Source organism: Neodiprion lecontei, chromosome 3 (assembly GCF_021901455.1).
Source record: "Neodiprion lecontei isolate iyNeoLeco1 chromosome 3, iyNeoLeco1.1, whole genome shotgun sequence".
NCBI lineage: Eukaryota > Metazoa > Arthropoda > Insecta > Hymenoptera > Diprionidae > Neodiprion > Neodiprion lecontei.
In genome coordinates this window covers 37,504,576-37,532,265 of record NC_060262.1, presented here as the reverse complement: position 1 = coordinate 37,532,265, position 27,690 = coordinate 37,504,576, and the positions used below count along the sequence as shown (strand labels likewise).

The window sequence follows — 27,690 nt, the reverse complement described above, 5'->3', positions numbered from 1 at the left end:
TGTTATCTGGACAAGTTGGAGCAGCTGTAAGACTTGGACTGTTCAGTGAAGATCTGAATTGGAAGCCCTTGTTTATGTTCCCAATACCATAATCGTTTGCCAATTCGATTTGATTCTCCGTTATCGTGTGGTACGAATTTCGATTACGAATTGGATTTAATTCTAGGGAATTACTTTCTTCCTCGTCGAATTTAATCCTCACTTGATCTTCGCTCTGTGCAAAGTTTGTGGTACTTCGCTGTTCCCAGCATCCTTTCCATGCCAATTCAAATCTGCCTGTCGTGTCTGATAAGGGGACAAACTCATCGTCAGGCGACAACGAAAGTTCTAATTCTGCGCGATCAGAGATGATTGATCGATCGCTTATGGTTTGGCAGACATCCTGAAATGTCACCATTTTCCCTGGCAATGAGAGCGGATGATCGTTCAATTCGATTTTGGAAGTTTCTTTCTCTCCGGAGCAACTAAAGGTCGAGCTTTGCCGATGTGTTTTAATCGGGATCTTTGACTTCTGGTTGGTCTTTAATTGGGCCACCTTTTTTCTGACCAAATTGTCTTTCACTTCGTGATTCGAAGTGAAATCCTTGTTACCCGTGGGATCAGAGGTTGCAGGAATCAGCACCTGCCACGTATTGCGTTTCAAATGTCTTTCGACGTGTTGTTGCTTGAAACATTGATCAAATTCAGCTTCCCGTGTGCCGTTGGTTAGTTCCTCTTCATCTGGTGTCGGAACATGAGTGGTACCGAAATCCAAGGTTTCCCGTACCAAAAACTTGAGTCGCTTTGGCCTTTTTTTTCCTATCATTTCCACAGCCTTCTTCATCGAATTCCCAAATGTCAAAGTATTCGTAAGAATAGAGGTCGTGGGTTCGTTAAAATCATCCTCGGACGTCACTGAAACCATTTCAACCTCTTCTTCCGACACTTTTTTAGTCATAAGTTTTGACTGGGTAATATCCAACTCAATGACTTCAGTCTCTTCTTCGTGTACGTTACTCTCGAAATCCAAATCACTTAAACTGAGAATATCAGTGCACGTTTTCGAAGTTACAGACGAGTCTGAAGGCAAATCGATCTTTGAATTGACAATTCCGAAACATGGGTCATCAACGTCGTGGGTGTTCGCAGTTACAAAGCTTTGTACTGGTGAGATTTCATCCTCATTTTTGAAGAGGCAACAGTTTGAAAGGGTCGTTGAATTTTCTACTACTGGATCACTGAAAGTGACTCGTCGCTTGGGAATCAATAGGTGACCACTGATTTCCTTGTTCAAAGGCTCGAGCTCAGTTTTTGATTCCAGGGACTGTTCAGATAAATGAACTTCGTTCACTACCTTTTCGAGATCCTCCCTTTTCCGCGTTTTGATGAACTCGACAAATTCAAGTAGGCCACGACCCTGCAGCCTAGAAGATCAATGCTAATTTTGAATACCACCAGGATATGATGTAGTCCTTGATCAGAATAATACCTGGAATCACTTTGTGTTGCCCAGATCAAAGCTTTTCTCTTTGATAGATCAATGGACTTTTTAAAATTTATTGACGCTATTTTACGTTTAAAATATTCCGGCAGTATGGATTTCTTGTTTTGCAAGAGGTAACTCAGTTCCTCTTTGGTTAGTACGCAATTAGACTCTCTCAAGGCTTTCGGTGTGAATGATTTCGACGGGAAGAAGTTCTTCACAGAGCTGGAAATGTCAAGCAAGGACAACGAGTCTGTGATGATAACGTAAATTTAACATAAATTTGAAAACTACAGAAGTAGTTTTGTTAATTAATATCCGCAGTTGATTTATTAATAATTTGAATTCATTATGAAACCTCAAGTATTTTTCTCTCTGCTCAGCTATTTCGAATTTCGACGAACTTTGCGATTTTTTCTCTGTTTTTTCAGTCAGCCAACGCTCGTAAGGATGGCCGTTAAAGTCAGTTGACAGACATGTGACCGTTGATATTCCGCAACAACTATCCCCAACAATAAATTCTCCACTTCGTTTTGAGCCTTGATTTAGCGCCGGTGATACTTTCAAATCCGAACCGGAAAAAAGATTAGACGACGATGACGATCCGGCATTCAATATATTCATCAACCTGAAAGTAAATTAACATTCATTATTATATTTGCACAGTATCGCTGCAATTGATCCTCACCTAAGCATACGAGCTATCAACAATTCAAAAGCCAAGTGAGCGTGTTCCAAAGTATTACCAAGACTTTGTGGAACGACTGTATCTCTGAGAGAAGGGACGGAGCTCTGGGAAGAAGTGACGGTCACGACGGAAAAGGAGGACCCAAAAGACGATCTTGTGAAGTAGAAAATAATCTAGAAAATTGCTTTTTACATCCACGGCTTATATCAAGTTGGATTCTGAATTGTGTATTAACCTGGAGCACTCGACTCCAACGGAAACCGACGAGCAGGAACAATTTGCCCGCAAAGGCATCAAAGTATTCCAAAGATCGGCAGCTTTTGAGCTGAGCAATGATGGCGGGAGTCGATAATATCCTCTCTGCGGTTTTTGCAGTCGATTTTTCTTTTGCCATAAACGATTCGTTGGCCAGACATTAGTCAGGGTTGACACAGACGAAATTTCGGACAATTCCTGATTGGCTTCTTCGAGCTTGTCGACGGGCTTTTTTCCCAAGGTCTTGTTAACTAAAGTGAATAATTTTTTTTTAATTTTTCGGAAATAGTTGTTGCTAGTTTCTTGATTTTTTGCAACGAATTTTTGAAAGGAAATTCGAACCTACTCAAAGAATACCAGCCTGTGTCATGCTGCACCTTCATATCGACTATAATTTTCAGTATAAATGTTGGGGGAAGTTTAGGAATGCCTTTTTTTTACATTTTAATATTTTTTTAGCCACTAGAGTAAAATTTAAACCCTCATGGCGTTATGAAGATATTAAACAAAACGGTCAGGGGTAACATAACCAAATTTAATTAATGATATTTCCTACAAAGTACGGAGACGGATAGGTAAGTAACCATGGCAACAAACAGTTTCCTGGATACCTCGGTTTTACTTGTCACTAAAATATAACGTAGTTAGTGCAGTAAATATCAGCTGATTCACAGATTTGAATAATATAGTATAAATAAACATAAATATACAACAAATTACTAGTCAAAAACTTTCTCAGCGAAAATGAGCATTTTGGAACAACCTATCGATTACGAAGCTCTTGAAGTTGAGTTGCACGATGCCGTAAAAGCCGACGCTTTATACAAGCTCCAAAATGATGCGAAAATTCGTGCGGTCGAACAGCGAGTTCCTACGTACGATCAATTCAGAGATATGGTGTGATGAGAATTTTGTAATAATTTCATATTTGGGGTAAATACAAGTGACAGTTTTTTCGTCGTTCAATAATATTTTACATCCTTTCAAGGTAAGTGCAGCTCACTTGAAACCTGTGGAGCGTTCGGACACGCAGCCCAAGTTAGGAGTTCGGTGGAACAGCGTAGCATCATGCACGACTTCAAAAACTCAACTTCCCCACTGCTTTTACACGTTGACAAAGTCGATGTCCCAGAAGCCTGCAGACTCGTTTTATACCAATAAGGAAAAAGCGGAGGATACCACAATTATTCAAAATGTGCAGGCTCCGAAATCAACTGAGGAATTCTTACAGACGTGGAAAAAAATAACTGATCACAAGAAGAGATTTGAATATTTATTGACCATAAAGTAACATAATTGAGTCATTTAAGATTTTGAATATCAATTACCGAAGCCGGCGAGTTTTGAAACACTCTCTGAAATTACATTTTTCATACGGTGTTTCAGGCCCGTCGTTTTTATCGAAATATTTCGACCTGAGGTCCCTCTTGGCGTTCTGGGAGAGATCATGGAGGCATGCCTGAGGAATTTACCAGAGGGTGACGATGTAGATACGGTGATTGATGTCCTGACAGCTCTCAGTCATTGCAACAGGTTTCAGTTGAGCGTTAACTTCATGACGCAAGAGGAAAAAGATGTTTCGAAACAATTATTTCGAAGATTGCTTGCCAGGGGAAAGGCCGGGGATGGGGCGGCAGAAGTTACCGTCGATATGTTGCGGAAACGGTATCAAATCAAATTTGACTGAATCTGTGACTTACATGTAAGCCTAGTGCGTGAAGTACCGTCTGCATTGTGAAGAATAATTGTAGGCTTCGTCTGTATTCAAGATATGAAGTGTGGAAATGTGTCTCGAATATGTAACGATATGCGCATGCAAGAATTTTCCGTGACATTTGTCGTACAATAAAATTTATTGCTCTCAACGTGGCGTGTTTACCAGAACGCAACTCGTAATCCGAAACTTGTTTTCTGCAACAAAATATCTTCAGTGATGTGTGTTGTGTCTTTCTTATGTAAAATATCTATAATTAAATAACGTTATCGCGTTGTCGAGTCTTTCAAATACAGGCGCCTTAGAGCATGCGCGATGGGAAGGTCACGTGACATCTATTGTCATACGGTCTTCAACATGGCGGTTGACAACATACGACTATTTTTCAAATGTTGTGAATTTTGAGGATTAGTTTAGTACCGTAGTTTTTTTTACATATTTTACTTAGTTCAACGACATCCTAAAATTTACCAAACGTCTTGAATACCATTGTCGATACTTGTTAAAGCCAAAGAAAAAATACCGGCAGGATTTACCGTGGCTCGTGAAAATTTAACCTTACTAATATTAATCAACATGCTAAATATGCGACAGTACCGGATAATACTAATATAATTCTTGTTTTAAAACATAAAAACGAATAGGAATGATCACTCCCTTCGACTATACGTAACTATAATAATGATAAGATATTTGTTTGACATGTAAACAAAACTTTGTAGACGTATTTATTATTTGCGTATTTCGCTGTGCTTCGAGATAATCTTTTTACGCTAGAGTCCGAATTATTGAAACTAGTCAGACATCGTCGAAACTAACACGAATTAATTACACGTAAAGAAATATTCTAAAAAATTTCTCAACGGTCTTACTTCATGTCCTAAAATACTACATGTATAAATATAACATTCAGCTATGAGGCTGGAGGAGTTGCCATTGCGTCTTAGCTCGGACGAACGAGACTTCGAAATGGATGAAGAAACTGACTACCTTTTGCAACCTTCGGAAGATAGCATTCGGTTGTTGGCGTCAAGAAATCGACGTTTCAACACCTGCTCACGATTCTGCACAAACATTTTGTGCGGGTAAGTTAAACATAATCTGCATCAAATTAATTTATTGCCAGAATTATTCACCACAAAAATGGTTCGAACAAATTTCCCGCCTCGATATCGAAATGAGTGAAATCGATATTTGACGGTTTTCAGTATTGCCGCCAGGTAGCAGCAACTGACTGAATGATGATTCTCAATCAGGGAAACTTTGTACAATTGATGATCGCGTGGAAAATCTTATCGTTGACCGAAGAATTTGAAAGACGGTTATCCTAATCCGGGTTTGTGTGTCCTTGTGGGATTGCGGTTTGAACGACTTCCATCGATAAAGAAGTTACCGGACCGCTAACACCGCAGCTCATTGTCCCAAGCCAGCCCAGGCTCACTTACCTGCGGAGTACTCGACGCGGAAATTTGCCCAGAGATAACCGTCTCTAAATTCTTTCGCCAACGATCCCATTCATGAACACAGAAAACCATTGGTCTTGAAAAGTAATTAATAATGCTGAAGAGTTTTATCTATCTACCGCCGCAACCATGTCCGCATTTATGACTTTCAGCGGGAATGCGACAGTTAAACGCGATGAACGACAAGAAATAGCGGGAATCCCGCGATCAATACAAAGTTATTTCCAAAAATATTCGCGATTGTAATATCATCTCACGCTTTTACCAAGCATGGCGCGATACGTCCGCGAAGCATTGAAATTCCTGCTTTGAATGATTATTTCAGTTTGGTAATACTCGATGATTGCATTGACCGGTTTCGATCAATGGTACAATTCTTCCCGACCGGCTGACATTACTCTAGCTCATGTTCCTACATATCTTCTTAAAAATTGAATGAGATTTCATTCATAAATTTGACGATTTTTATTCCATGTGGATTGCTCAGCTATTTTTGCCTTTAATTAATTTCAATAAAAGCATAATGTGTAAAAAATAGAGCTGTAATCTCGATTACCGATCGTACGGACCATGTTCCGATTGACCGAATTGATCGCTTATTGACCTCTGTCTGATGCGTAGTTAATTCATGTTCGCTCACATAGGTGTCGCCAGTATATCTTTGGGGTGAAAACCTGGAAGACGTCCATTTTCATAGCGTATAAATTGAACAAAAACAATGATGTATATCGGCATAAAATAGAACACAACACGACGTGCTTATTTACCTCTATTGTACTACAAGTGTTAAACGCGGAAATTTTAACCGAAAGCCTTGCCGTTCTTGTTTCTTTTGTCGTCCTGAACGGAGGCGTGCCTCGCTGGATGATGTCATTGGAAGCTGAAGCGTTTTTGTTATCTCGCTAAACGGTGAATTCGAATTTGTCTCATCCTAATTCAGGCTATTACTCCATGGTAATAATTGAAAGACTGCGAGCCGCGTCATGTTAAGTGCCGTTTTCTAAACGATACACCGACCAAATGGAGACCCACAGTAACGTAATAAGACTTTCGAAGGAGGACATTCCGCTGATATCGAGGCCCAGGAATGACAGGTCGTGGACAAGGTGACGCACTTCTGTTATACGACTGAACCCGGAAAACTGCGTATACCTCGATTTTTCGACCGATTTCTATCGGCGGAACGTAGCTACCCAAGTATACCCAGCGGCTGGCTATGAACGCGACGAACGCTTTACGCCACCGCAGTTCGTTACATCCGGCAGTTCGCTAAGTTTATTTAACGAGCGAATTCGTCTCGTCAAAATCGCGGTTGCGTCGCTGCATATACGTCGTACCTATGCAAGCGTCAATAAATTGTTTAACGATCGTGATAAAATTCAGTTGCCACCAGCTGCACTTCCCCCAAAAAAGAAATGTGTAGCCCTCCTTGTTGCCACACGACGCATGAGCTTAACTCTCGGTTTCGAACGTTCGTTGTACACATTTAATAACACAGTTTATATTGTTGCGAAATCTAATTATCAACTAGTGTGCTGCAAGCAATGCCACAGTGTATATGTCAGCGGTCCATTTGTTACTTAATTTATTTCACGATCCTAAGTGTGTCGTGCTTATTATTAAAATTAAAATCTTGACTTTTGGTATTTTTACATACTGACTGCGTTTTTTTTTGTTTTGTCTTTTTTTTTTTATTCTACTAGTTTTCTCTTTTTTTTACCGCAATGGAAATCTCCTGCAAATATATTTTCTGTCTTTCTGCTAATTGTGAGCTTATCTTTCACTTCGTTTTAATTGCGTCGTGGAAAAAGCTTGCTTCTTTACGTTTCCAATGCAAAATAGTCTTCGCCTTTACACTTGAACATGACGTCATTCTTAACATTGTGCCCAATTGTCCAAACACTGAAAAAGATAAATAACCTGAGGATAGCATAAATTCATTTAAATGTCAATTGGAACAAACCAGCTTGTTTGTTTTCATATGTTTGCAAAAAAGCACTGAAACAGCATTGAATCTTCACATTTGCAGTACTAACATGTACAACCAGTAGATTAAATTGCTTAAAGTTTTACAAATTTTCGTTTATCATGGTTAAGCAGTTATCGCTTACTTGATCGCAACGTTTCGTTACAGATGTTGCACATGGATGTGGCGACGATGTTGCAGAGAAAGGGAACTCCGAGCCAGGACAATTCACATTGGACAACCGCTGTACGAAAAGTTTCCAACAAATGTCATCAGAAACCAAAAATACAATGTTATCACATTTCTACCTCTGGTGAGTTAGTGAATAATTAGTGAGGTATTAATTATTCGCCATATCTAATTATTTGAAATTCTAACATCGTAGTCATAAGCATGTGTCGCTTGAGATATTAAATTCAAGGTCACAGAAGTTCCTTCTCCATTACCAATAGATTGTCATGTAAGGTAATTTAAATATGATAGTAACTATACTGATAGATGTGTTACCTAATTATTGATTGGCTTGTAAGTTTTTGTGTAAACACTTTCACACTATGTGGTCTTGTCAATGCAATGAAAAATTGGTTTGTCAATATTCTGTTATAATTAATAGTTTCAGAACGTCAGATGCAGTAAAGTAAATTCGTTGATGAAGATAAAAGTAAATATTTTGGATGATATTTTATCACATTTGTAATTAACGGTATACTCTAATTTGAACAATACTATGGTAGTATCAATGTGTCAGCTGTATTTCTGTTATACCAATAATTTGGGTTTTGAACCTATTTTCATGAAAAAATCACAACAATTTTTCTTATCTAAATTTAAATAATTATTGCATCAACCATGGTAAGTGCATTTGGTAGGAAAACATAATTCTGCAATTGAATTTCTTTATTGCTGTAAATCATATTAAAATACAAACTGCAATGCATGGAGAATAATAATCAGAAATCAGGGAAGAGTTTACACATGACCTTAAAAGTTCTGAAAGTACAGAATTCAATAGTGTTGAGACTAATAATGGAAGGTGGTGAGTCCAAGTTCAGCTCAAAGTATAACACTAAAAAATCAATAGAGCATCAGCATGAGAGTTTGTCTTATAGATTTATGGAAACATATACACGTCTACAAGATACAATATACCTTACTTCTTTTCGCGTAGTAGTGGGCTATTTATTGATCTGACCTAATGATCTTATCAATCTATCGGTTTTAGGTATAGAAAACTTTCTTTTACTGGTTTGACACAATACAATTTCAACAAGTAATAACAATAAAGTATTTAGGTAAAAAGTGTTTCTGTGCGTTATACTTTGAAAATATATCTTTCTTTTCTCTAGGTTCTATTTCAGCAGTTCAAATTTTTCTTGAACCTGTACTTCCTCATAATGGCCATGTCTCAGTTTTTACCTGACATAAGAATCGGATATTTGTACACATACTGGGGACCTTTAGGCTTCGTTTTAACAGTGACAATTTGCCGTGAAGCCGTTGATGACTTCAGGCGTTATAAAAGGGACAAGGAAGTCAATGCGCAAAAATATTACAGAATAGTTCGAGGAAGTGACACACCAGAGCTTGTTCCAAGTTCAAAATTACGAGTCGGTGACTTGGTAGGTAGACCAAACGAGCAATTGTTTTCTTTTTTTAATCAAAGTAGTAATTAAATAGTGGCCTTGTCACATTGAGTTTCATTTCATTCTGGTTCAACAGCAATAGGTTTTTATTGTTACTTTATTCATGCCCGTGGCCTAGTAAGAATCAATAAAGTTCACTGGTATGGGCATTCATGGCGTGATAAGCTTATCTATGGGCGCAACCCAAGTGAATCACAGCTTTAGACAATATTTCTTTGAAAGCAACTCCACTATGTTTATGGAAAATCTAAAACAATTTATAAAGTATGATATACAGATGATCTACTCCTTTTAATACGAAATTTTAATATTAAAGAATTTTATTCAGTTTACCCATAGTTTTTGGAGTTTTTGGAGTATCCAAATATTTACATTAGTACTCGTGAGTCATGACGTCAGCAAGACTGTGATGTTGTACGTTCAATCAACTCTTCAGACCTCTTGTTGTATCAACAAGATTCTTAACTAACTTATCAATTTTGTCCAGCCTTGATATCAAAAAAAAAGTACCATCAACCTAAGAATCTTACATATGTATCTCGTTGGGTTTTTAAATTGTATTTACACTTGCCTCACTTGTATGAATAGGTAATTGTTGAAAAAGGCCAGAGAGTTCCAGCTGATTTAGTGCTGTTACGGACTACTGAAAAGTCCGGAGCATGTTTCGTCAGAACGGATCAACTGGACGGAGAAACAGACTGGAAGTTACGGTTAGCTGTTCCTGCTACTCAAAAATTGGATAACGATGCTCAGTTATTTGATATCAAAGCAAGCCTCTATGTCGAAAAGCCACAGAAAGATATACATAGCTTTATCGGAACCTTTACTAGAGTAAGTATGTGAAGCAGTTGGAATCAATTGAAATATCCAAAAAATTGTTTAATTAATGGTACCTGAAAGTGAAGGGATAAAAATTCTTTGACAGTAATCAGCTACCTGTTACTTTAAAATTTACTATTTGCAGTATTACTAAACATATATTGTCTTTATGTAATTTTTGTGAAATCCTTAAACTGAGTTTGTTGCTTGTAAATCTTGTTTGCTCATGTTAAAGGCAACGGAACATATGTGATGTTAAAGAGATGTTTACATGGGTTTTCATAGAAAATTCAGCTTCAAGCTAATAGATGATTGATGAAGGTGATTTCTTATTCAGTTATTTGTTACATATTTTTCTAGTATGATGGATACAGTAGTGAAGAAAGCCTTGGTGTGGACAACACCCTGTGGGCAAATACTGCAATAGCCTCAGGTTCTGCGTTAGGAATAGTTGTCTATACTGGCCAAGAAACCCGATCATTGATGAATCATTCCGCTCCAAGATCCAAAGTCGGTTTACTTGACCAAGAGATCAATCAGCTAACCAAGGTAATTTAATCTTTTCTTCTACTGAGTTCAGAGATCATGTAACCTGGAATATTACAAAGACCTACATCAGCCTTAAATTACTCACAGGTCTTATTTTGTGCGGTGATCGGTCTTGCTTTGGTAATGATGTGTTTGAAGGGTTTCAACGGCCCTTGGTACCGCTACATGTTCCGTTTCGTATTGCTGTTCTCATACATAATCCCTATAAGTTTGCGAGTAAACTTGGACATGGGCAAGACATTTTACGCTTGGTGTATTCAAAGAGATAGAGAAATAGCAGGCACAGTTGTCAGAACGACAACGATCCCTGAAGAACTGGGCAGAATATCGTATTTGCTTAGCGACAAGACGGGAACATTAACACAAAATATAATGGTTTTCAAAAAATTGCATTTGGGAACAGTATCGTATGGTCAAGAAACGTTCGACGAAGTTACTTCTGTATTGAAAGCTTACTATTCGACACCAAGCTCTGAAAATTCTCCAATAAGAGTATCCACTATGTCTTATGGTGGTAAAGTCAGAAGATCTGAAAGCACAAGAATTTACGAAGCTGTCCACGCCCTAGCACTTTGCCACAATGTTACGCCAGTTTACGACGATTCAACTGTTACTAACAATTTGGATACAGTAAGCGTAGAAACTGGAGATACAGGATCTATTCAAAGGTATGAGTATAGACACATTATTGTTTTGTTATGTTTCTAGTTCTGAAAGTGCCGAGGTGATAACGAATCACTTTTTATTCACAGCCAAACGGAAGCTGATCAACACTATTATCCGGCGGAGCAAAAACCGAGTTACCAAGCCTCGAGTCCAGATGAAGTCGCATTGGTGAAATGGACCGAAGAAGTTGGTTTGGGTCTTGTAAAACGTGACTTAGTATCTATGCAGTTGAAGGCACCAAATGGACAGGTTTTGAATTACCAAATTTTGCAATCTTTTCCTTTCACATCTGAGACGAAAAGGATGGGTATCATTGTCAGAGAGGAAGCCAGTGGCGAAACGGTGTTTTATTTGAAAGGCGCTGATGTTGTTATGTCGGGAATAGTACAATACAATGATTGGCTCGAGGAAGAATGTGGAAACATGGCCAGAGAGGGACTGAGAACTTTGGTTGTCGCTAAAAAGACTCTCACAGAAGAACAATATCTCGATTTTGAAGCTAGGTATTCAATTCCAATCTACTTGCAATTATATAAAACATGGGCTTTCGTTATTCTATGGACCAGTCATGTAGGGAGTGTCCGCATCACTCTGAACATTAACGTTTTCCAGGTACAATGCAGCACGAATGTGCGTCAGTGACAGAGCTTCCAGAGTTACCGCAGTTATAGAAAGTCTCGAAAGGGAAATGGAACTTTTGTGTGTAACAGGCGTTGAAGATAAGCTCCAAGATCGAGTAAGGCCTACTTTGGAGCTGCTAAGAAATGCAGGAATCAAGGTACAAGTGTATTGCCATTCTGATTGTGCCAGAAAAAATTCTAACGACATTGTTTAAACTGTGATGAGTGAAACAAAATGGAGGGTCACACTCTTTCAACTTTTCAGATATGGATGTTGACAGGGGATAAATTGGAAACAGCAACGTGCATAGCAAAGTCTTCCCGACTAGTTTCGCGAACTCAAGGACTTCACGTATTCAAGTCCGTTGTGACAAGAACAGACGCACATTTAGAACTGAATACTTTTAGGAAAAAGCAAGATTGCGCGCTTGTTATCAGCGGAGATTCTCTCGAAGTGTGTCTTCAGTACTATGAGAATGAATTTCTGGAATTGGCATGTGGCTCGCCAGCCGTCGTCTGCTGTCGATGTTCACCAACGCAAAAAGCCGAAGTTGTTACGCTCATACAACAGCACACTGGCAAAAGAACTGCAGCAGTTGGTGACGGTGGAAACGACGTTTCAATGATACAAGCAGCGGATGCTGGTGAGGATGTTACTTTGTAAATCGTTAATATATTTTTAGCTTATGACAAGCTTGGACTAATTGATATTTTCATTTTTTGCAGGCATCGGCTTGGAGGGTTTAGAAGGACGTCAGGCATCTTTAGCTGCTGATTTTTCGATTCCTCAATTTAGTCATCTCTCTACATTGTTACTCGTTCATGGCAGACGAAGTTACAAGCGATCTGCTGCTCTGAGTCAATTCGTCATCCATCGTGGCTTGATCATTTCTACAATGCAGGCTGTGTTTTCAGCGGTTTTTTATTTGTCGTCTGTGGCGTTGTATCAGGGATTCTTAATGGTTGGGTAAGTATTCAAAATCAATACCCCAAAATTATTGATTGATTACGGTGGCAGAGAAACATTCAATTTGGTCTTGTTTTCAGCTACGCAACGATTTACACGATGTTCCCAGTGTTTTCATTGGTATTGGATAAGGACGTATCCGAAAAAATTGCACTTACCTATCCAGAGCTTTATAAAGATCTTAGCAAAGGACGTTGTCTGTCTTATAAAACATTCTTTACGTGGATTTTGATCAGTATATATCAAGGTAAAATACTGTTTATAATCCTTTTCACGCTGTACACTGCTGCTACTGATTTAAGTATGTGACTATTTTTTCAATAAAATTTTAGGGGGAGTGATAATGTATGGTGCCCTCATCATGTTCGAAGATGAATTCATCCACATTGTGGCTATTAGCTTTTCGGCGTTGGTATTAACAGAATTGATCATGGTGGCCTTGACTGTTCGAACCTGGCACAAAATTATGGTTCTTGCTGAAATTTTATCTTTGGGGTTATATTTGTTATCCTTGGTCGTGTTGAAGGATTATTTCGGTAAGTAAAAATTAATCATTTTGACAGTTTTCATCAAAGACAATAGTTATTTTTGTAATTTTGTCAATAGTCTTGCACACTAATGTCTTGGCACACTAATATATTTTTCATCTAGAAGTTAGTATTGGAGTTGCGATCACACCCCATTTCATTACTATACTTACTAAATTCTTAATACTAGCACAATATTTCTTTTCACGTGTGCTATAATAATGACAAAAATTTACTTTTATACAGATGCCGAATTCATAAAAACCACAGATTTCCTTTGGAAAGTACTAGTGATAACGTTGGTCTCGTGTATGCCGTTGTACATTTTGAAATTTTTGAGAAAAAAGTTTTCACCACCGAGTTATACAAAGTTGACTTAAAGTTTAATGTGATAAAATTTGACCAGAGGATATGCGTAATCAAGATAAACTATACCCTGAAGGATCAATTATCTAATAATAAATTGTCACAAAAAATTACTGATTACCTAAAATATTATACACATGATATATTAAGCATCAACGCATTTTACGGCACTCACGTAAATTAAAAACGAGGTCTAGGCAAACTCACTCGACACAAACTTATGGGCCTTGTCTCAATCATTCAAACCGGGACACTGTAATTAATGATTTCCGTGGAAACACTAGATTTTTATTACATCCAAGCATAAATGGTCTTTTACTACAGACGAGGTAAAACTTTTCCAGTTGGACAGATCTCTTGTGTATGTCAATATACTCCGAATGAAGAATGCAAACAGCAAAGCTTGAAAGCTGCTTTGAAACTGTAGTGGTTTATTTTCTAATAATACAATGCTAACACATTTTTTTATGCTGCCGTTTTATAAGTTACCTGATCAAAAAAAAAGTTGTAATTCAGACAGTTATTGGCATTGCCCTATGAATATTAATCAAGGCAGTCAAGAGGATTTTGAAATATTCTGCATTAGTTAATAGGTATATTTTAAAAAGCTTTGTGATTCATTGCAAGGTTTGCCTAATAGGCCTGCTTTGCTTATATTTCTGATAATTTAATCTTCAAACGAGACAAATAGTTTATTAAACGTCGCATACTAGACTCAAAAATTAAATTTTAATTGCTCTGCATACCATTAGAGTCGTGAGATATAAACATATATTTTTTCCTGAGAAAAATTTTTGTGATCATGTTATAGAGACATTTAAAAGTATACACAGAAACGATGACTAAAATAAGATTGATAACTAATTATAAATATACATGTATACATGCATACATATGTTATTATATAATCTGTTTTTAGTTAATTTATGCGAAATAAAATAATATATTAATTACTTTAATATCCTTATCAAAGTACTAAGAATGGTTGACAGGGTACAGTTTTAACACAGCGTTCTGTAAGTAAACATGATTTATTAATATTTCAAATTACCTAATCTCAACATTGAATTTATCCTGAACAGCTCTTCCGATTTTCCGGTGAATAGTATTAACTTCGAATTTTGTCAAAGTGCGTTCCATGTGTCTATATGTAATTTTATAACAATGTGACCTGCGGTTATTTTTCGGATGAACAAAATCATCTATCAATGCGACTTGCTCGATAATATCCCCTCCAATATCCCTGACTATTTCGAAAAAATCGTTTGGCGTGAACTCAGTTTCGTTTGGCAGCCAGAAACTTATATCACTTGAGGATGGTGGATAGATACTGACTCGCTGAAAAATATCATTTATTAGTTATATCTCAACCCTTAGCAACCGAACAAATAGAAGAAACAGATTAATATTTAAATTCATTCAAGACGAAATCAAACTTCTGTACATTACCTTGTATACAATTCGTGAGTGGTAATCCTCGACTTTAAATTGGTTCAAAAAACCAGGATCTTCACTCCAAAACAGCCTGATGTCTGGTATAGAGTAGAACAACATAGCAAGACGTTCCAAGCCAGCACCAAATGCCCATCCTATACGATCTGCAGCTCCAGATTTCTGCAAAATTTCTTGCCGTACTATACCACATCCTAGGACCTCTAGCCATTCATCATGCTTCAAAATTTCCAACTCCCAAGATGGGTGAGTGAATGGAAAGTATTCGTCAACCCATCGATATTCAACATCTATGAAAATGAATGACACGTTATAACATATGGATGAAGTGGTAATTTTCAAACTATTCCAGTACGAAGGAGCAGACAAAAAATGACTACAATTTAGATGCACCTTGACCGAAGAAACTCTTTACTAATCCGACTAGAACGGTTTTTAATTCATGTTCCATAATTTTTGTTGCTTCCAAAGTATGGCACCCTTGTTTATCAGGACTGTCCGATTCCCTGTGCTCAAATATCCTCAAGTTTTTAGAGTCCTCTACATTCTGAAATATCTCATCTTGTGTCCGAAGTCTCACACCATCCACTTGATGAAATACAGGATAATGTGTCGAGTTAATATCATCTCTTCGATAAACGTCACCGATGATTAAGAAGTTGTTCAGACCCATCAAAATTAGTTCTGCTTGATGAGCCGTTGTATGAGCTCTGAGTAAAGTTTCAGAGTTGACATAATAGCAATCAGTTTTACTTCGACTGGGATGATCTTTTGGTACAAGCAGCGAGTCAAAATTTTGTTCGACCGTGACAATTGGTCTCAGATTATCATGGACACTGAATAATGGATTGCCCACTTTATTTGGATAGGCTTTGTAAAAATAATCTGCGATCCGTTGTCTTATGAGTGACAACGGATGATCAGGTTTTAGATGTAAGTTTTTTCCAGGATATTGGGATATCCTTTTTGTCACATTTGTCCATTCGTCTATTGGGTATTTCTGATCGAGAAGTTCAAGTTTCTTTCCCTTTTTCACCAGTTTCGATGCAAGGGAGTATTTTCTAGCAGGCGATATCCACACGCAGGCATGACGTATGGTTTTCAGCATGCTGTATCTGTAGTTTATTATAAAAATTATGTTACTTTATCGTTCTACGAAATATGCGATGAATACTTGGGCAAAAAATGTTTAATTTTTCTAAAAAAAAAGTTACAAAGAACACGTGTATCCACTGTCATTCAATTCTATAATCACATAGAGCAATCGGTTTCGGAAATTTTCTCTGAATGAGTACCTTAACAACTGTGTATGAGAAATCATCTTTAATCAATTACTGAGACAACACCGAGAGTCACCGGTAATATTTACAAGTACGTATTTAAAACTAAAATAAGGTTAGATTATATAAACCAACGAGTGCATCAGGTATGCGTCTCACAGTCTTCTCACATAATATCTAAGAAAATTCCAATTGAAATTTACTACGGTGAATATTTCACACAATTAATATAAAAATTCTTTTACAATGTGAAATTAGGGTTAGGTTAATTGTTGTTACTTTTTAAAGGCCCCTCTAGATGGCCTGCCATCGTACACACCTGAGTTTTCACTAGATCGAGAGAAAGAGTGGGAAGAGTTACGTTTTTCACCTACAACTTCCATTCAATGTCTTCAAGCTCTCTCTACCACCAGGTGTAGCATTGTTGGCTTTATATCCGTTTAAGATAATATATTATTATTGAGAGTCTTTGGTCTGCATAATTTTCCAGAGATCATTGTGTCAATTTTCGACTTTGTATAATTTCTTACCATGTTGGCAGAACTGGCTATCGAGTGATTTGTTTAGCTGCCAGGAATCATGGCTGTCGCCCGTGAAATGATCGTCAACCTCTACCGAAATTTGATCAGAGAAAGCAAGAAATGGGATTCATACAATTACAGGCAAGTACAAAATATCTATCTAAATACGTAGAGGTGGTAGGGCTTGATATTCATTCTCTTTCGTCCGCTAAGAGCCTCGATCAATGTCGGCACGCATGGTTCGGCTTACGCAACGTAGTAGGTCGAGTGACTTTCTACTTGACAACCACGTGCATCCGGCACTGCTTGAGAAACTTGTTAAAACAATTCTTATAAATTTGTTACAGTGTCAACGCGCCAAATAAACCTTGTTCGAGAGCTAAATCAATTTTGTTTGAAATGACTTAACTCTTACAATTAATAGAATGTTCTCGCGTACGGTTTTTCGATTGTTATCGTCACGTGACATAGCATCGCCTCTGCCGACAGACAAGGTGATTTTAATAATCGCGTATTTAATCTTGTATTTCAGAATGTACGCACTTAGGAAAATCCGTCATGAATTCAGAGAAAACAAATTGCTCCAGGACGCAGAGAAAATAAAAGAAAGTTACAACTACGGACTGACGAATTTGGATATGATCAGAAGACAAGTGACGATCGGGAATCTCTACAGCACTCGCCAGCTCGTGATAGAAACAACACCTACGCAAAAAGCGCTGTAAATTTAATCATTGGATAATGCAACGGTACGAATAATTGTTATTATTTAATATCGTTCAGTGAATTGTGTAAAGGACTTTTATTGTTGATCAGTTCGTTTATTAGTACTAAGCCGGTAAATTATAAATAAAAATCAGTCATCTCTGTCTGCTCATGTATTGTATGGCCCTGCTCTCAGAACAATCGTATATCTTAAAGTATGCAACTTCGATAATCTACAATCTCCAAAAACACAAGACTGCCAATTTCAGAATCTGTGCATTGTACGTACGTTTTATTTACATTCGAAATACAAAATGCACGACGACTTCCGAGCATCGCGATTAATGCTCCGCCATGTCGCATGTAATCACGTAATCATACGACCAGAATGCTAATTATTCGATAATCTTTTTCGAACCCGTTCGACGGTCGAAATTATTTCCGAATAACTTGGTAAATAGTATGAGAAGTACGTCAAACATCTTGTACACAATATATCTAATCATATCTCCACACGAAGAATCGAGTGAGGTTACTTATACGAGTAACGATTACCGGTCTAGATTGCTACAAAGACAACGGTATCATAATTATCAAATAAGGGCGGTACTCGCATGAAGAACACTTTGTAAACAGTAAGATATGACGAACAGTTTCTGGTTTTCGGATTCGGACGGAGCTATGTTTATTCTCTTACGAGCCACGGTCGCGACAGGCGAGAGACGATTCGCTCCGTTGCCCTAGACGGCTTCAAGTGTAAACACAGCGAATATTCTTACTCTCAGAAACATCGCGATGATGCAGGATCCTGTGCATTTATCCGACATCTCAACACGTTACTTTCGTGATTTCGTTGCCGCTTGCATGCATCATTTACTTTTAACCGCGTACCGCGAAATAATACATATGTTTCTCCTGATCTTAACAATTTTTAATTGAGCGATGTGAAGTTTTTTCAAGTGCGTGTTATTTAACTTGTTGTAATTTTCATTTGCTACAGTAAAACAGTGTAAATGCTTCGTTTTTGGAGGCTTAGAAAAAATGTCTGACGTCGATTGAGATTTCAATTATTCCAAACGTCAAGAAGAGTGAAAGAAGCTTGACGGTACAATCAACTCGAACTACGAAAATTTTAGGTATCATCGGTCGCGGACATTCTGCCGATGGTGTGATAGGTAAGTCGCTTTAAGATTCTTCTAATTCAATCATGACTGCGTCCTGTACCTGTAAAAAAGTGCGTTGCGCTGATGCTGTTTCGTTTATCGAACAATTAAGTTATTTGTGTGCGGGAAAAAAAATGTAATATCTGGACACGCAAATTTGTTACAGACCGTGCCTAATAACAGGCAATTTAATTGACAGACCGCTCTTAGCGTTTTACTAACATAGTTTCACTCACAATCAGTAAACATAGCGTATTGGTAAAACGATTTGCTACCTTACGTACTGCCTGATTTATTGGTAGTGTAGCATGCATCGCTACAGTGATGTCCTATTTTACCGACTACTGATAATATCATCTGTCAATGATGGTTAAACAGATGACAACACCGTCATCACTGGTTTGTTTCTTCTCATACCCGGTGTTGCTAAGACGATTCAAATCTATGTAAATGAATGAACACCATAGTTTCACACTTGAGATCACTGACCATCACTGACAGTTATTAACAGCGCTCAGATGCAATCGGACGGGTTGCACAGTTAAGGTTACTGTGAATTCTGCGAGTTTTCCAAGAACCCTAAATTTAACGATTCATTTTTGCGAAGTATCGTTATTTCGCAACTTGAGATTTGTTGGAAATTTAGTAAACTATTGATATAATTCAGGAAAATACAAACATATTTTGGAAATTTAATTCGTTTACAGTAATTCAAAAAAAGCAAAAAAAGTGATATTTTTCTTACATTTTCCATTACATTAGCCTTATTGACTTCAACCTCGTGGTTAGCACCGACACAATTTTAATTTGCGAAATTCACTCGTAAAATTTTGCTGAGGTTATTGATTAAGTGGAATAAAGACGCACAAAAAAGTATATGATTCGCTATGCAACAATCGATGAATTGTTGGTATGTGATGAATAATTTGCTGCAGATACGCGAGTAAAAATTATTCCGCGGGTTCGGTTTTTTGGCTAAGCTCGTCACGCAAATTCTCTGTAGAAATGACGGCAATCTTTGCTTTTGGACTAACCACTGGAATACATAGCTACTTATTCTATGCCGCCTTAGTTAGATTTTTTCTTTATAAAAATTTAAGCTCCAGAACATTTCAAGTGTAGTTTCTCTCTCCAATGCGGTTACGCTAAAGTATAGAATATCCATGCTGGTTTATTATGATCTAATTTGTATGATAAATAATTAAAAAACAATCTTGAAGCTTACCCATGGACTTTACGTAAGAATATGACAATTTTCGAGATGGGTTTAACTGTCAAGATTGTGATTTGTATTTATTAGTGAGTTTTCTTTCGTTTGTAAATGCGAATATGGTGAAAACGACGGGGAAAACATTGAAATAAAACGATGGTTGGCATGTGTCATAACGATGGAAGCATGAAAATTGGTCACAGCCACGCAGTGCATTTGGTAATATTTCGCGTAAAGCGACCAAGGTGTGGGTATAAAATGAACCTAAAAAGTTGAACGAAAGCTACCAACCCCTCTCAAGCTTCCTCAAGATGTCTGCGCCTCGCTTGCGCCTAACGCGCCCAGCAAAAACTTCGTAATGAGCGAAACGAGCCAAGCTAAGGGGTGATGTTTGCAAATCATTAGTCTGCCGTCGAAAGCGCCTCCCAAGTTAAGGGGAAGGAAGCCCTACGAACATGAATGAAGAGGGTTGTGTGAGTGAGGAGGATGAACGAGGAGGGTTGAAGTCGAAGCAGCACGAGGACCACTGACGTCTTGTTTGCCTACGTACCGTAGGATTATTCGCTTCCGTGAAGAAGAGTTATAGATGTTCTATGAAAATTCAGCCTCCATGACGGTAGCGTTCAGCTCTCGGTTCTTGGTACAGCTATTTGAAAATGTTCGAAGACGTCGTAAACACCGTGCGGCTGAGGTGTTCGCTGTGAAAGAGAGGAAAAGAACAAACAAAAAAATAACGCTTACGAGCTGTAAGGAAAAAGATTCACCAAGAAACAAATACAATTTGTCGTTTGTGGTTTTGCTCGGAGGCGTTACTGCACCTTTCCCAGGATTCCGGAATTACACGGAGTGTGAAAAGACCCTCTGCAAATGAGCCTTTGCAGAGGTAGCAAAAAAATAAGAAAAAATTAACTCGTTACGAAGACTTTCTAACGAACGTTGAAAATTGTTACGTAGATCGCTTCGCATCTGTAAGTCAGGCTTAAGATGTCTGAATCCATCACGAAAGATATCCGCCATTGGGATTACAAATTTACTAGGGTGAAGGCGGTTTCCGTTTTTACGAAAATCACATGTCTGGAGCGAGATTTTGAATTTTGCATTACATAAAAGCAGAAATGTAAACACCAACTCATTGAGGACGGGGTGGCTTTTACAAGAGCTTTAAATCCTCTGACGAATTGCCTGCAATGGTGATCTGGAGGTACCAGCGCAGTAGTATAGACAACGGTCTATTCGGTACCTTCGCCCTCTGGAAACAAAGAAAACAAAGATTTTACTTGGTGAAATTACACGCAAGAGGAATTACTGTAATTTGAGGTTCTTCAGAAAGCGTACCTACAGTAGGCGGCCGGAGGAGCAGACAGGGAATAAAGACGTAAGAAAAATCCGGGAAATGAGGTTAAGTCAAGCGGCAAAGACGGCAATACTCGCTCTAACCAGCGTGGACGAAGGTTTCGCGACGTTGCGGTTGAAGCTTCTCGGAAACTGAAATTACTTCCTTTGCTTTGCTGTAAGGATGGAAGTAAGAAGACGGAGAAGGTGGACGGAAGATCATTTCTTTTAGAGCCGTTTCACCCCGCTTATTGTATAAGTTTCTCATCCCGATTACTGACTCACCGCTAACCGTCAAGATGCGGCAACGTTAATTTAGTTTGCACGCGCATAGCTAATCGGGCAACGCCACGTAATGCGATTTGATCGTCCAGAGTCCTCCGGGATAACCATGACATAACAGCCCTTCCCTTGGGAACCTCCATAAATAATACCCGTATGCAAATATTGTGACGGGCCGTTTCGAATTCTAGTATATACGTATGCCATTGCGATTTCCCGTCAACCTTTCGCCCGCGATCTTCCCGACATCACTGGATGTTAAAATCAAAATGATCACCACTTTAACTACATCAAATTTTCAATCTTATGCCCTGTGCAATTTTCTGTGGAGATTCTCTCCATCATAGGGATTCTTATTTCTCTATAATATTGCGTTAACTGTAATTAACATTGATGTCTAAAGTCTTGATGATCCGGCAAAATCCATATTTCGGTTAATCGGTTTAGGTGCAGTCGTAATTGAAACCACTTGTACAACTATGCCGCGGAAATATAAATGCCAACTGTTCTATTTATTTATGAGATCCCAGTAATTAACATTATTACAACGACTGTCGACTAGCTCAAGTGCACTATACGTCTATATACCTTTACAGAGAGAGAGAGCGACACTTTTCTCGCGTTACGTTCGTCCTCGCTGCAGGTCGTAGCAATTCTCTTTACCACTGTTTGTGATCTTTCTCACGACCGGCATATTAGTGGCACCGGGATGATCCTGTTAACAGGATCAGACCTCTTCTCGGGCCGAGGGTCTCCACGTCGAGTCTTTGTTATTGACAGCCACACGTCGCCGTTGTCCTTAGGGAGCTGGGCCCAGTGCGTCTGGAAAGAATTATTGCTGGAAAGAGTTCTACTTTAATTCGCCAGTTATTGGATCAGGTCGTGTTTACCCACATGTCTGCAATCAGCTCTTGCACGTACCGACACGCTAGTGTGTGCACGAATATCGTGGAACTATGGAACTGGGAATGAGCAGCCAGTAGCAACGAAACGCTGGGTTTCACGCGAATACGAAATCCTGAACCCCGGTGCAGCGGCGCTAGCCGCGAACTCTTCCATTCCGGGAATCATTCTACCTCGGCTCCTTTTCTCCGGCTCGTTTTAGGTTCTTTTGGGTCCCGCAGCCTTCTACACGAACCGCAACTATATAGCACGGGCTAACCACCCACCCAACAATTATATTTTTACAACGTTGAAAACAAAGTGTTCTTCGTGTTTCGTATAATCGGTCCATGGAAAAAAGCACCCAAAGCCGACGAGACCTCGGAAGAGATTGATGGGAACCAAAGTTGCGGGTGCGATGACCCAGGCATTTCGATGTGCCCGCTTGGAACACAACAGCAAGTGCCCTGAGTAGGCGGTGGTTATTTTTATGCCCCCTAATTACACATTCTTGCCCGAGCACTTGGAACGTTTAGGGTTGTAGGTCGGAGTCGTATGATCTGGTCCTCTTTTCGTCTCTTCTCTCACGTCTCTCCGCGCCTTGACACGCGTCTTACACAGTTATAAAGAATGTGCAGATGTAAAGAGCGTACTCGGCCTGTTACGAATGCGGTTGTTCACGACTCTCCGACTCGTATGGAACACCTTTCACCGTCCTCAAGTACTAATTTATCATCATTTTATTGATATCAGTTACGACATGAATGTACGTTCGCTAGTGAATTATGACGAATGGTTTGCATGCGGTTACATAATACGACGCGTCTAGTGTCTAAAAACAGTCAGTATTATCATGTTTTACACGTAGAGTTTTTGCATCCTGTTTATGGTTGAACTCTTGTCAATCTGGAGTCGAGAGCCATCTGGATAGACTAATTACCTATTTTACATATTGAGCAATGTAATGAAGTAAACTTTTTTAGAGAATTTTTTGATCTACTTAATGCATTTTGAAACTACGTCAATTTTTACCCGTCGAATTTTTGATATACTCTGTCAATTGTTGTTAGAATGATTTGAGTTGATATTAGGGGATAAACCATTTTTCAGGCGGTATCTCATATCTATTATTGGGTGACAAAATAACGAACCCGTATTTCTTTTTACCGAAATGTAGAGTTATGTGAGAGGTTCGATCGCAGATCGGAAACTATAATAGGTTTGAGGTGTGGGAGAATGCGAAAGAGAAAGAAAATTTCATCTTCGAACTATCCACATGTGCAGGGATACTGTATTACATTTACGTGTATTAAGTGTAGCGTTGAAGGAGTTTACGAGGAGGATACGCAGCTGGAATTTGGGAATCTCTTACGTCAATCAATCAAGGATAATTGTCCGTGATGGTCGACGGAGCATTCTGAATGTGTACACACACACACACACACACATGTATATATATATAGAGGTATATGGGCATAAAACAAAATTATGAAATTATTTTCCTCCAACGATGAAATATCGCGCGGCAATTTAGGAATCTCTCCGAGCTCAAAGCGAGAAGAAGAGAAGAGAGCGGTAAAAGAAAGACGAAAAGAAGGGTTTTGGAGTATAGAAACCGCTTGAAATCGCTCCGAAACTGCGTCAGGAAAATTAAAAGGAGTTTAAGACGTCTACGAGGCTTGATTTATCGGCGTCCAAAAAGATACGAGAGTGAGAATGATTTATAGCACGTATACACGCGTCGTTTGTCCGACGATGTTCTTCAATTTGAGAAAAAAAGATAAGAAAATCGCGCAGCTCACCTCGTCGTTGTAAAAGAAAAATTCCGCTCATCGCTTCACGATTTATCTCATTGTCGAACGAATCGGCACATGTCACTTAGCCCTGGCTCTTTGAGCCCGCCATTTGACTATATAGGTCTGTTATCCACATCGAAAGTATAAATCCGTCGCTCACACAATGCATAGATTAATTCGTTGATTCGTTCGCCCTAGCGCGCATCGGTACATACAGAGATACCTAGTTCAAATTAGGGTCATAATCCCTGACCGCCTAGATAGAAATCACCCTTCGCTCTGTCCGTCCGACTATTTACCGACTGTATTTTAACCCTCAATTTGTCGTCAACAGCTAGCACGCGATTCCGAACCCATTGGGAATTTTTTGTGGGTTCATCCGCGTCCCGGGTTTGTCCGTCACGTCATCATGGCCGCAGCCTCTCGTCTATACGCAACTAGCGGTTGTGCGGTGGGAGGAGTAGAAAAATGCGTGGAATCCTCTTTGATCAATGGGATAGTTCTTTTTGTTTTTCAATTAACTTTTAACCACCGCGCGATGTAACAATCGTTCGAAATTTCCATGTTTCGATAATTACTCGTCCCGCCAACGCCGGCCGCAAGCGTCATCTCATCGGAGATCAAAGGCGTCACTTGCACCTGTCCCACCTTCGCCAAACCCCTGCCACCCTCAAACCCCGTTGTCAACGGCCAGGTCGGCGATCAAGCGCACAGGGGGATTTATAGCTCGCTGTCATTTCATTAGATGTCCAACGAACGCGGCTCCGCGTTTAGGCTCCGAGCAAAACCTCCGGACGAGCTGCTCTCGAGAACCTGCGGGACGATTCAATTAGGGAAAGTAGTTGTACACACCAAATGACTTAGTATTTCCAATTAGCTCCGCATACCTCGAAGTGATTTGAAATTACAAGCAGTTGTTCAAGGCTGGTAGCTTATACACGGGAATTATACGTCGTGTACCTACGGGTATTATCTGCCCGCCGGAGTGCCTATCGCCTGTAATACTTGGTTACTCTAAGTAGACGCTACTCGTGCAGAGGGTTTGCCTGTTGATTGGTATATACCAACTCTCATTACAATTTTATAAATCCGGGTACACGCTCCGACGCGTATCTCTTCGACGGTATCGAGCCCGGTATCGAGTGGAGATGAATGATCGCGTCGAATGACGACCGAGGATGACTCGCGACTCGTTATTTCATACATATTTCCACTTACTTGCGTACCCGTCGTCCCCTGGGTTGTCGATTATTGTAACAGGTTAATTATCGGTACCGGAGGCATTAACCTTTTCAACGTACTGTCATTCGTGAGGTCTGATCACCCCGAGGCTCCGATTCCCCTCTAAGACTCTCGTTGCCCAATTACGTAACTCCGAAATGGCTGTAAAAGCCGAAGCATTAACGAGCTCACCTAATTAACGATAGAATCCTGCCTTCCGAGTGCAATGAGCGTTTTTCCAACGTCCCCTCTTCCTCCCCGATTGACTTTTCGGCAGCCAACGAATGCCAGGAATCTCGGTACCGAGATCGAGAAAACGAGGGAGAGAACGAGAGGTGTGTTTTTGGGTGTCGATGACAGTGATTATCCCGAAACGTCGGATGTTTCGAACGCCCTGGAATAAAACCGACCATGTGTAAGGTGCGCCGTGGCTCCGGTGTTCAGACACGTGGGCATTTCACCCAACATGGTCCCATACATGTGCCCATAGATTCGTCATCAGCTGTTGCGGTCTGCTATACGTAATAATAATGATCATTTCGTTGAGTGCATCGTATGGGGCCCGAGGGCCTGGACATAAGTCACCCAGGAACCCCCCAAGGGTCCCAGCATCCGACGAGGAACCCTAGAATTATCGCTAAACGTTAGCGACTAGACTCTATAGATCTATTGCGTATAAAATTCTAGGTTTTGAACGACGCGGCAGAGATTGTTGGATGCGAGGGTGGACCGGCAACCGGCGGTTCACCGAGCTGGACTATACGAACCAGCTAAATGTCGGACTCCACAACCTGCACCTGATTCTTCGGACCTAGAATTTTCTTCCATCAGTTTTATCGTCTTCTTTGGTCATACGCGACTCGAAATTGCTACTTGAATTCTCGAATTCTTTGCTGGGGTTCAGTCCAGTGGTCAGCTTTGTCTTGTCACGTTGTACACGTTGCATGCGTTGAAACTTACCCAGGATCGCGTACGTACCACGTTCGTATAACGACGTATAATGTCACTGCATCGGACTCTGCCGAGTCTCGGTACAAAGGCAAAGCTTTGCCCAGGGCAGCTGTTGCCTGCTTCCATGCTTCCCTGGCAGCCTGCCCGCTTGCTCTGAATTACCTTGTTTCGAATACCAAGCGCCAGCGTTATGTATCTGTTTGTGATTTATGTTAATGACTCATTACCAGACCGTCAAAAGGATATAATACTCTATACGTTCAACGTATCCGCATTCATACTCTGTAGATGTGAGGTGTGCATGGGTGGGAACGCCTGTATACTTTATGCAAAACATACCAGCAGGTGGACTCGGGCCGGACTGTGTAACTGGGATATCAAATTACCCACGAGAAACCTTCTTTTCCCTTAAATCGTTCATGTCTTATAAATGATTCTCCTTCCTCGACCAAACATCGATACTCACCGTCTTACGCTCTGAATTTTGTTGAAGCTCCGAAGGCCACGAGGGTATCGTGTAACGGAGAAAGAAACGACGACCTCTAGGGGTACAAGCGAAGTTTTCGCTGAACGTCAAGATTGCTGCGACCACAATCAGTCAGGATGTCCTTCCCACTTACCGTTTTCATACGTTCTCTGCCGAGGATCCAGTTGTCCCAGCGTACACGCGCCTATGTAAGTATACATTTACTCACGTCATTTGTAGCTCGGTTACAAAGGGGCCAATGTCTGATTGTTTCACGGTGAATTCATACAATGTGGATTTCACGAGGGTCGACCTGAGACTGTGGTCTAAATCAAAGGGTCTCAATTGTGACCGACATCATCAAGTTACGACCCGGCTTGATGCGTTTTATAAAAGTACAATGGTCTCAAGGCACGGGGAGTCAAAACCTACTAGTTCACGGTATCGACCCGTTACCAATTTTTCCAATACGAAACGCTAGCTGGCGATGTTTTTTCCGACTGTCGGAAATGTGACGAGACGTCTCACGATGATTGCAATTGTACCCTGCGCCAGATCAAAGCCGGTGAATGCGAAAGCAGTCCGCATATCGAGCGGTGCATAAGTAGTGATCAATCACGCAAATCACCTGCGCAAAGTTCAAGTACATACTCCACCTTTACGCGTAGTGTGCGAATATAAAAGATCACGGGTTCGTGAAACGCTGACAAACTTGGTTCTGCAG

General features: G+C 39.7%; 5 protein-coding genes and 1 long non-coding RNA gene across 14 annotated transcripts in view; 4 read left to right on the top strand and 2 right to left on the bottom strand.

Moving 5' to 3' along the window:
- The first annotated feature begins 1,991 nt into the window (after positions 1-1,991).
- Positions 1,992-4,270, top strand: LOC124293607 (coiled-coil domain-containing protein 103). 3 transcript variants are annotated; one of them, XM_046735046.1, is made up of 4 exons: positions 1,992-2,096; positions 3,145-3,302; positions 3,394-3,692; positions 3,792-4,270. In XM_046735046.1, exons 2-4 carry the CDS (start codon positions 3,150-3,152, stop codon positions 4,090-4,092), a joined length of 753 nt encoding a protein of 250 aa, XP_046591002.1. In that variant the 5' UTR covers positions 1,992-2,096; positions 3,145-3,149; the 3' UTR covers positions 4,093-4,270. The 3 variants fall into 3 exon arrangements, with proteins under 3 accessions (XP_046591002.1, XP_046591001.1, XP_046591003.1); XM_046735045.1 differs by lacking the exon at positions 1,992-2,096 and having other exon boundaries at positions 3,045-3,302; XM_046735047.1 differs by lacking the exon at positions 1,992-2,096 and having other exon boundaries at positions 3,196-3,318.
- A 219-nt stretch (positions 4,271-4,489) lies between these two features.
- On the top strand, positions 4,490-14,658 carry LOC107225340 (probable phospholipid-transporting ATPase IIB). 3 transcript variants are annotated; one of them, XM_015665766.2, is made up of 13 exons: positions 4,490-5,204; positions 7,717-7,861; positions 8,895-9,167; positions 9,780-10,022; positions 10,371-10,559; positions 10,647-11,227; positions 11,312-11,728; positions 11,838-12,003; positions 12,111-12,489; positions 12,572-12,812; positions 12,893-13,059; positions 13,145-13,348; positions 13,586-14,658. In XM_015665766.2, exons 1-13 carry the CDS (start codon positions 5,035-5,037, stop codon positions 13,717-13,719), a joined length of 3,309 nt encoding a protein of 1,102 aa, XP_015521252.2. In that variant the 5' UTR covers positions 4,490-5,034; the 3' UTR covers positions 13,720-14,658. The 3 variants fall into 3 exon arrangements, with proteins under 3 accessions (XP_015521252.2, XP_046590981.1, XP_046590982.1); XM_046735025.1 differs by lacking the exon at positions 4,490-5,204 and adding an exon at positions 6,240-6,688; XM_046735026.1 differs by lacking the exon at positions 4,490-5,204 and adding an exon at positions 6,826-7,053.
- On the bottom strand, positions 7,221-7,833 carry LOC124293608. Its single transcript, XR_006903488.1, has 2 exons — positions 7,694-7,833; positions 7,221-7,484 (listed from the first exon to the last, which is right to left on the bottom strand). It is a non-coding gene; the product is annotated as an uncharacterized LOC124293608 (long non-coding RNA).
- LOC107225341 (probable phenylalanine--tRNA ligase, mitochondrial) lies at positions 13,679-16,893 on the bottom strand. 5 transcript variants are annotated; one of them, XM_015665771.2, is made up of 4 exons: positions 16,757-16,893; positions 15,551-16,272; positions 15,155-15,447; positions 13,679-15,043 (listed from the first exon to the last, which is right to left on the bottom strand). In XM_015665771.2, exons 2-4 carry the CDS (start codon positions 16,263-16,265, stop codon positions 14,753-14,755), a joined length of 1,299 nt encoding a protein of 432 aa, XP_015521257.1. In that variant the 5' UTR covers positions 16,266-16,272; positions 16,757-16,893; the 3' UTR covers positions 13,679-14,752. The 5 variants fall into 5 exon arrangements, with proteins under 5 accessions (XP_015521257.1, XP_015521258.2, XP_015521255.1 ...); XM_015665772.2 differs by having other exon boundaries at positions 16,717-16,820; XM_015665769.2 differs by lacking the exon at positions 16,757-16,893 and adding an exon at positions 16,453-16,707.
- On the top strand, positions 16,729-17,827 carry LOC107225342 (LYR motif-containing protein 4). The gene is made up of 3 exons (XM_015665773.2): positions 16,729-16,850; positions 16,979-17,099; positions 17,491-17,827. Exons 2-3 carry the CDS (start codon positions 17,017-17,019, stop codon positions 17,681-17,683), a joined length of 276 nt encoding a protein of 91 aa, XP_015521259.1. The 5' UTR covers positions 16,729-16,850; positions 16,979-17,016; the 3' UTR covers positions 17,684-17,827.
- A 423-nt stretch (positions 17,828-18,250) lies between these two features.
- Positions 18,251-27,690, top strand: part of LOC107224611 (transcription factor AP-2-epsilon) — a 216,315-nt gene continuing 206,875 nt past the window's right edge. Inside the window, exons 1-2 of the mRNA XM_046735033.1 lie at positions 18,251-18,838; positions 26,994-27,175. The gene's annotated coding sequence lies outside the window, so the exon portion shown is untranslated. The remainder of the gene's footprint in view (positions 18,839-26,993; positions 27,176-27,690) is intronic.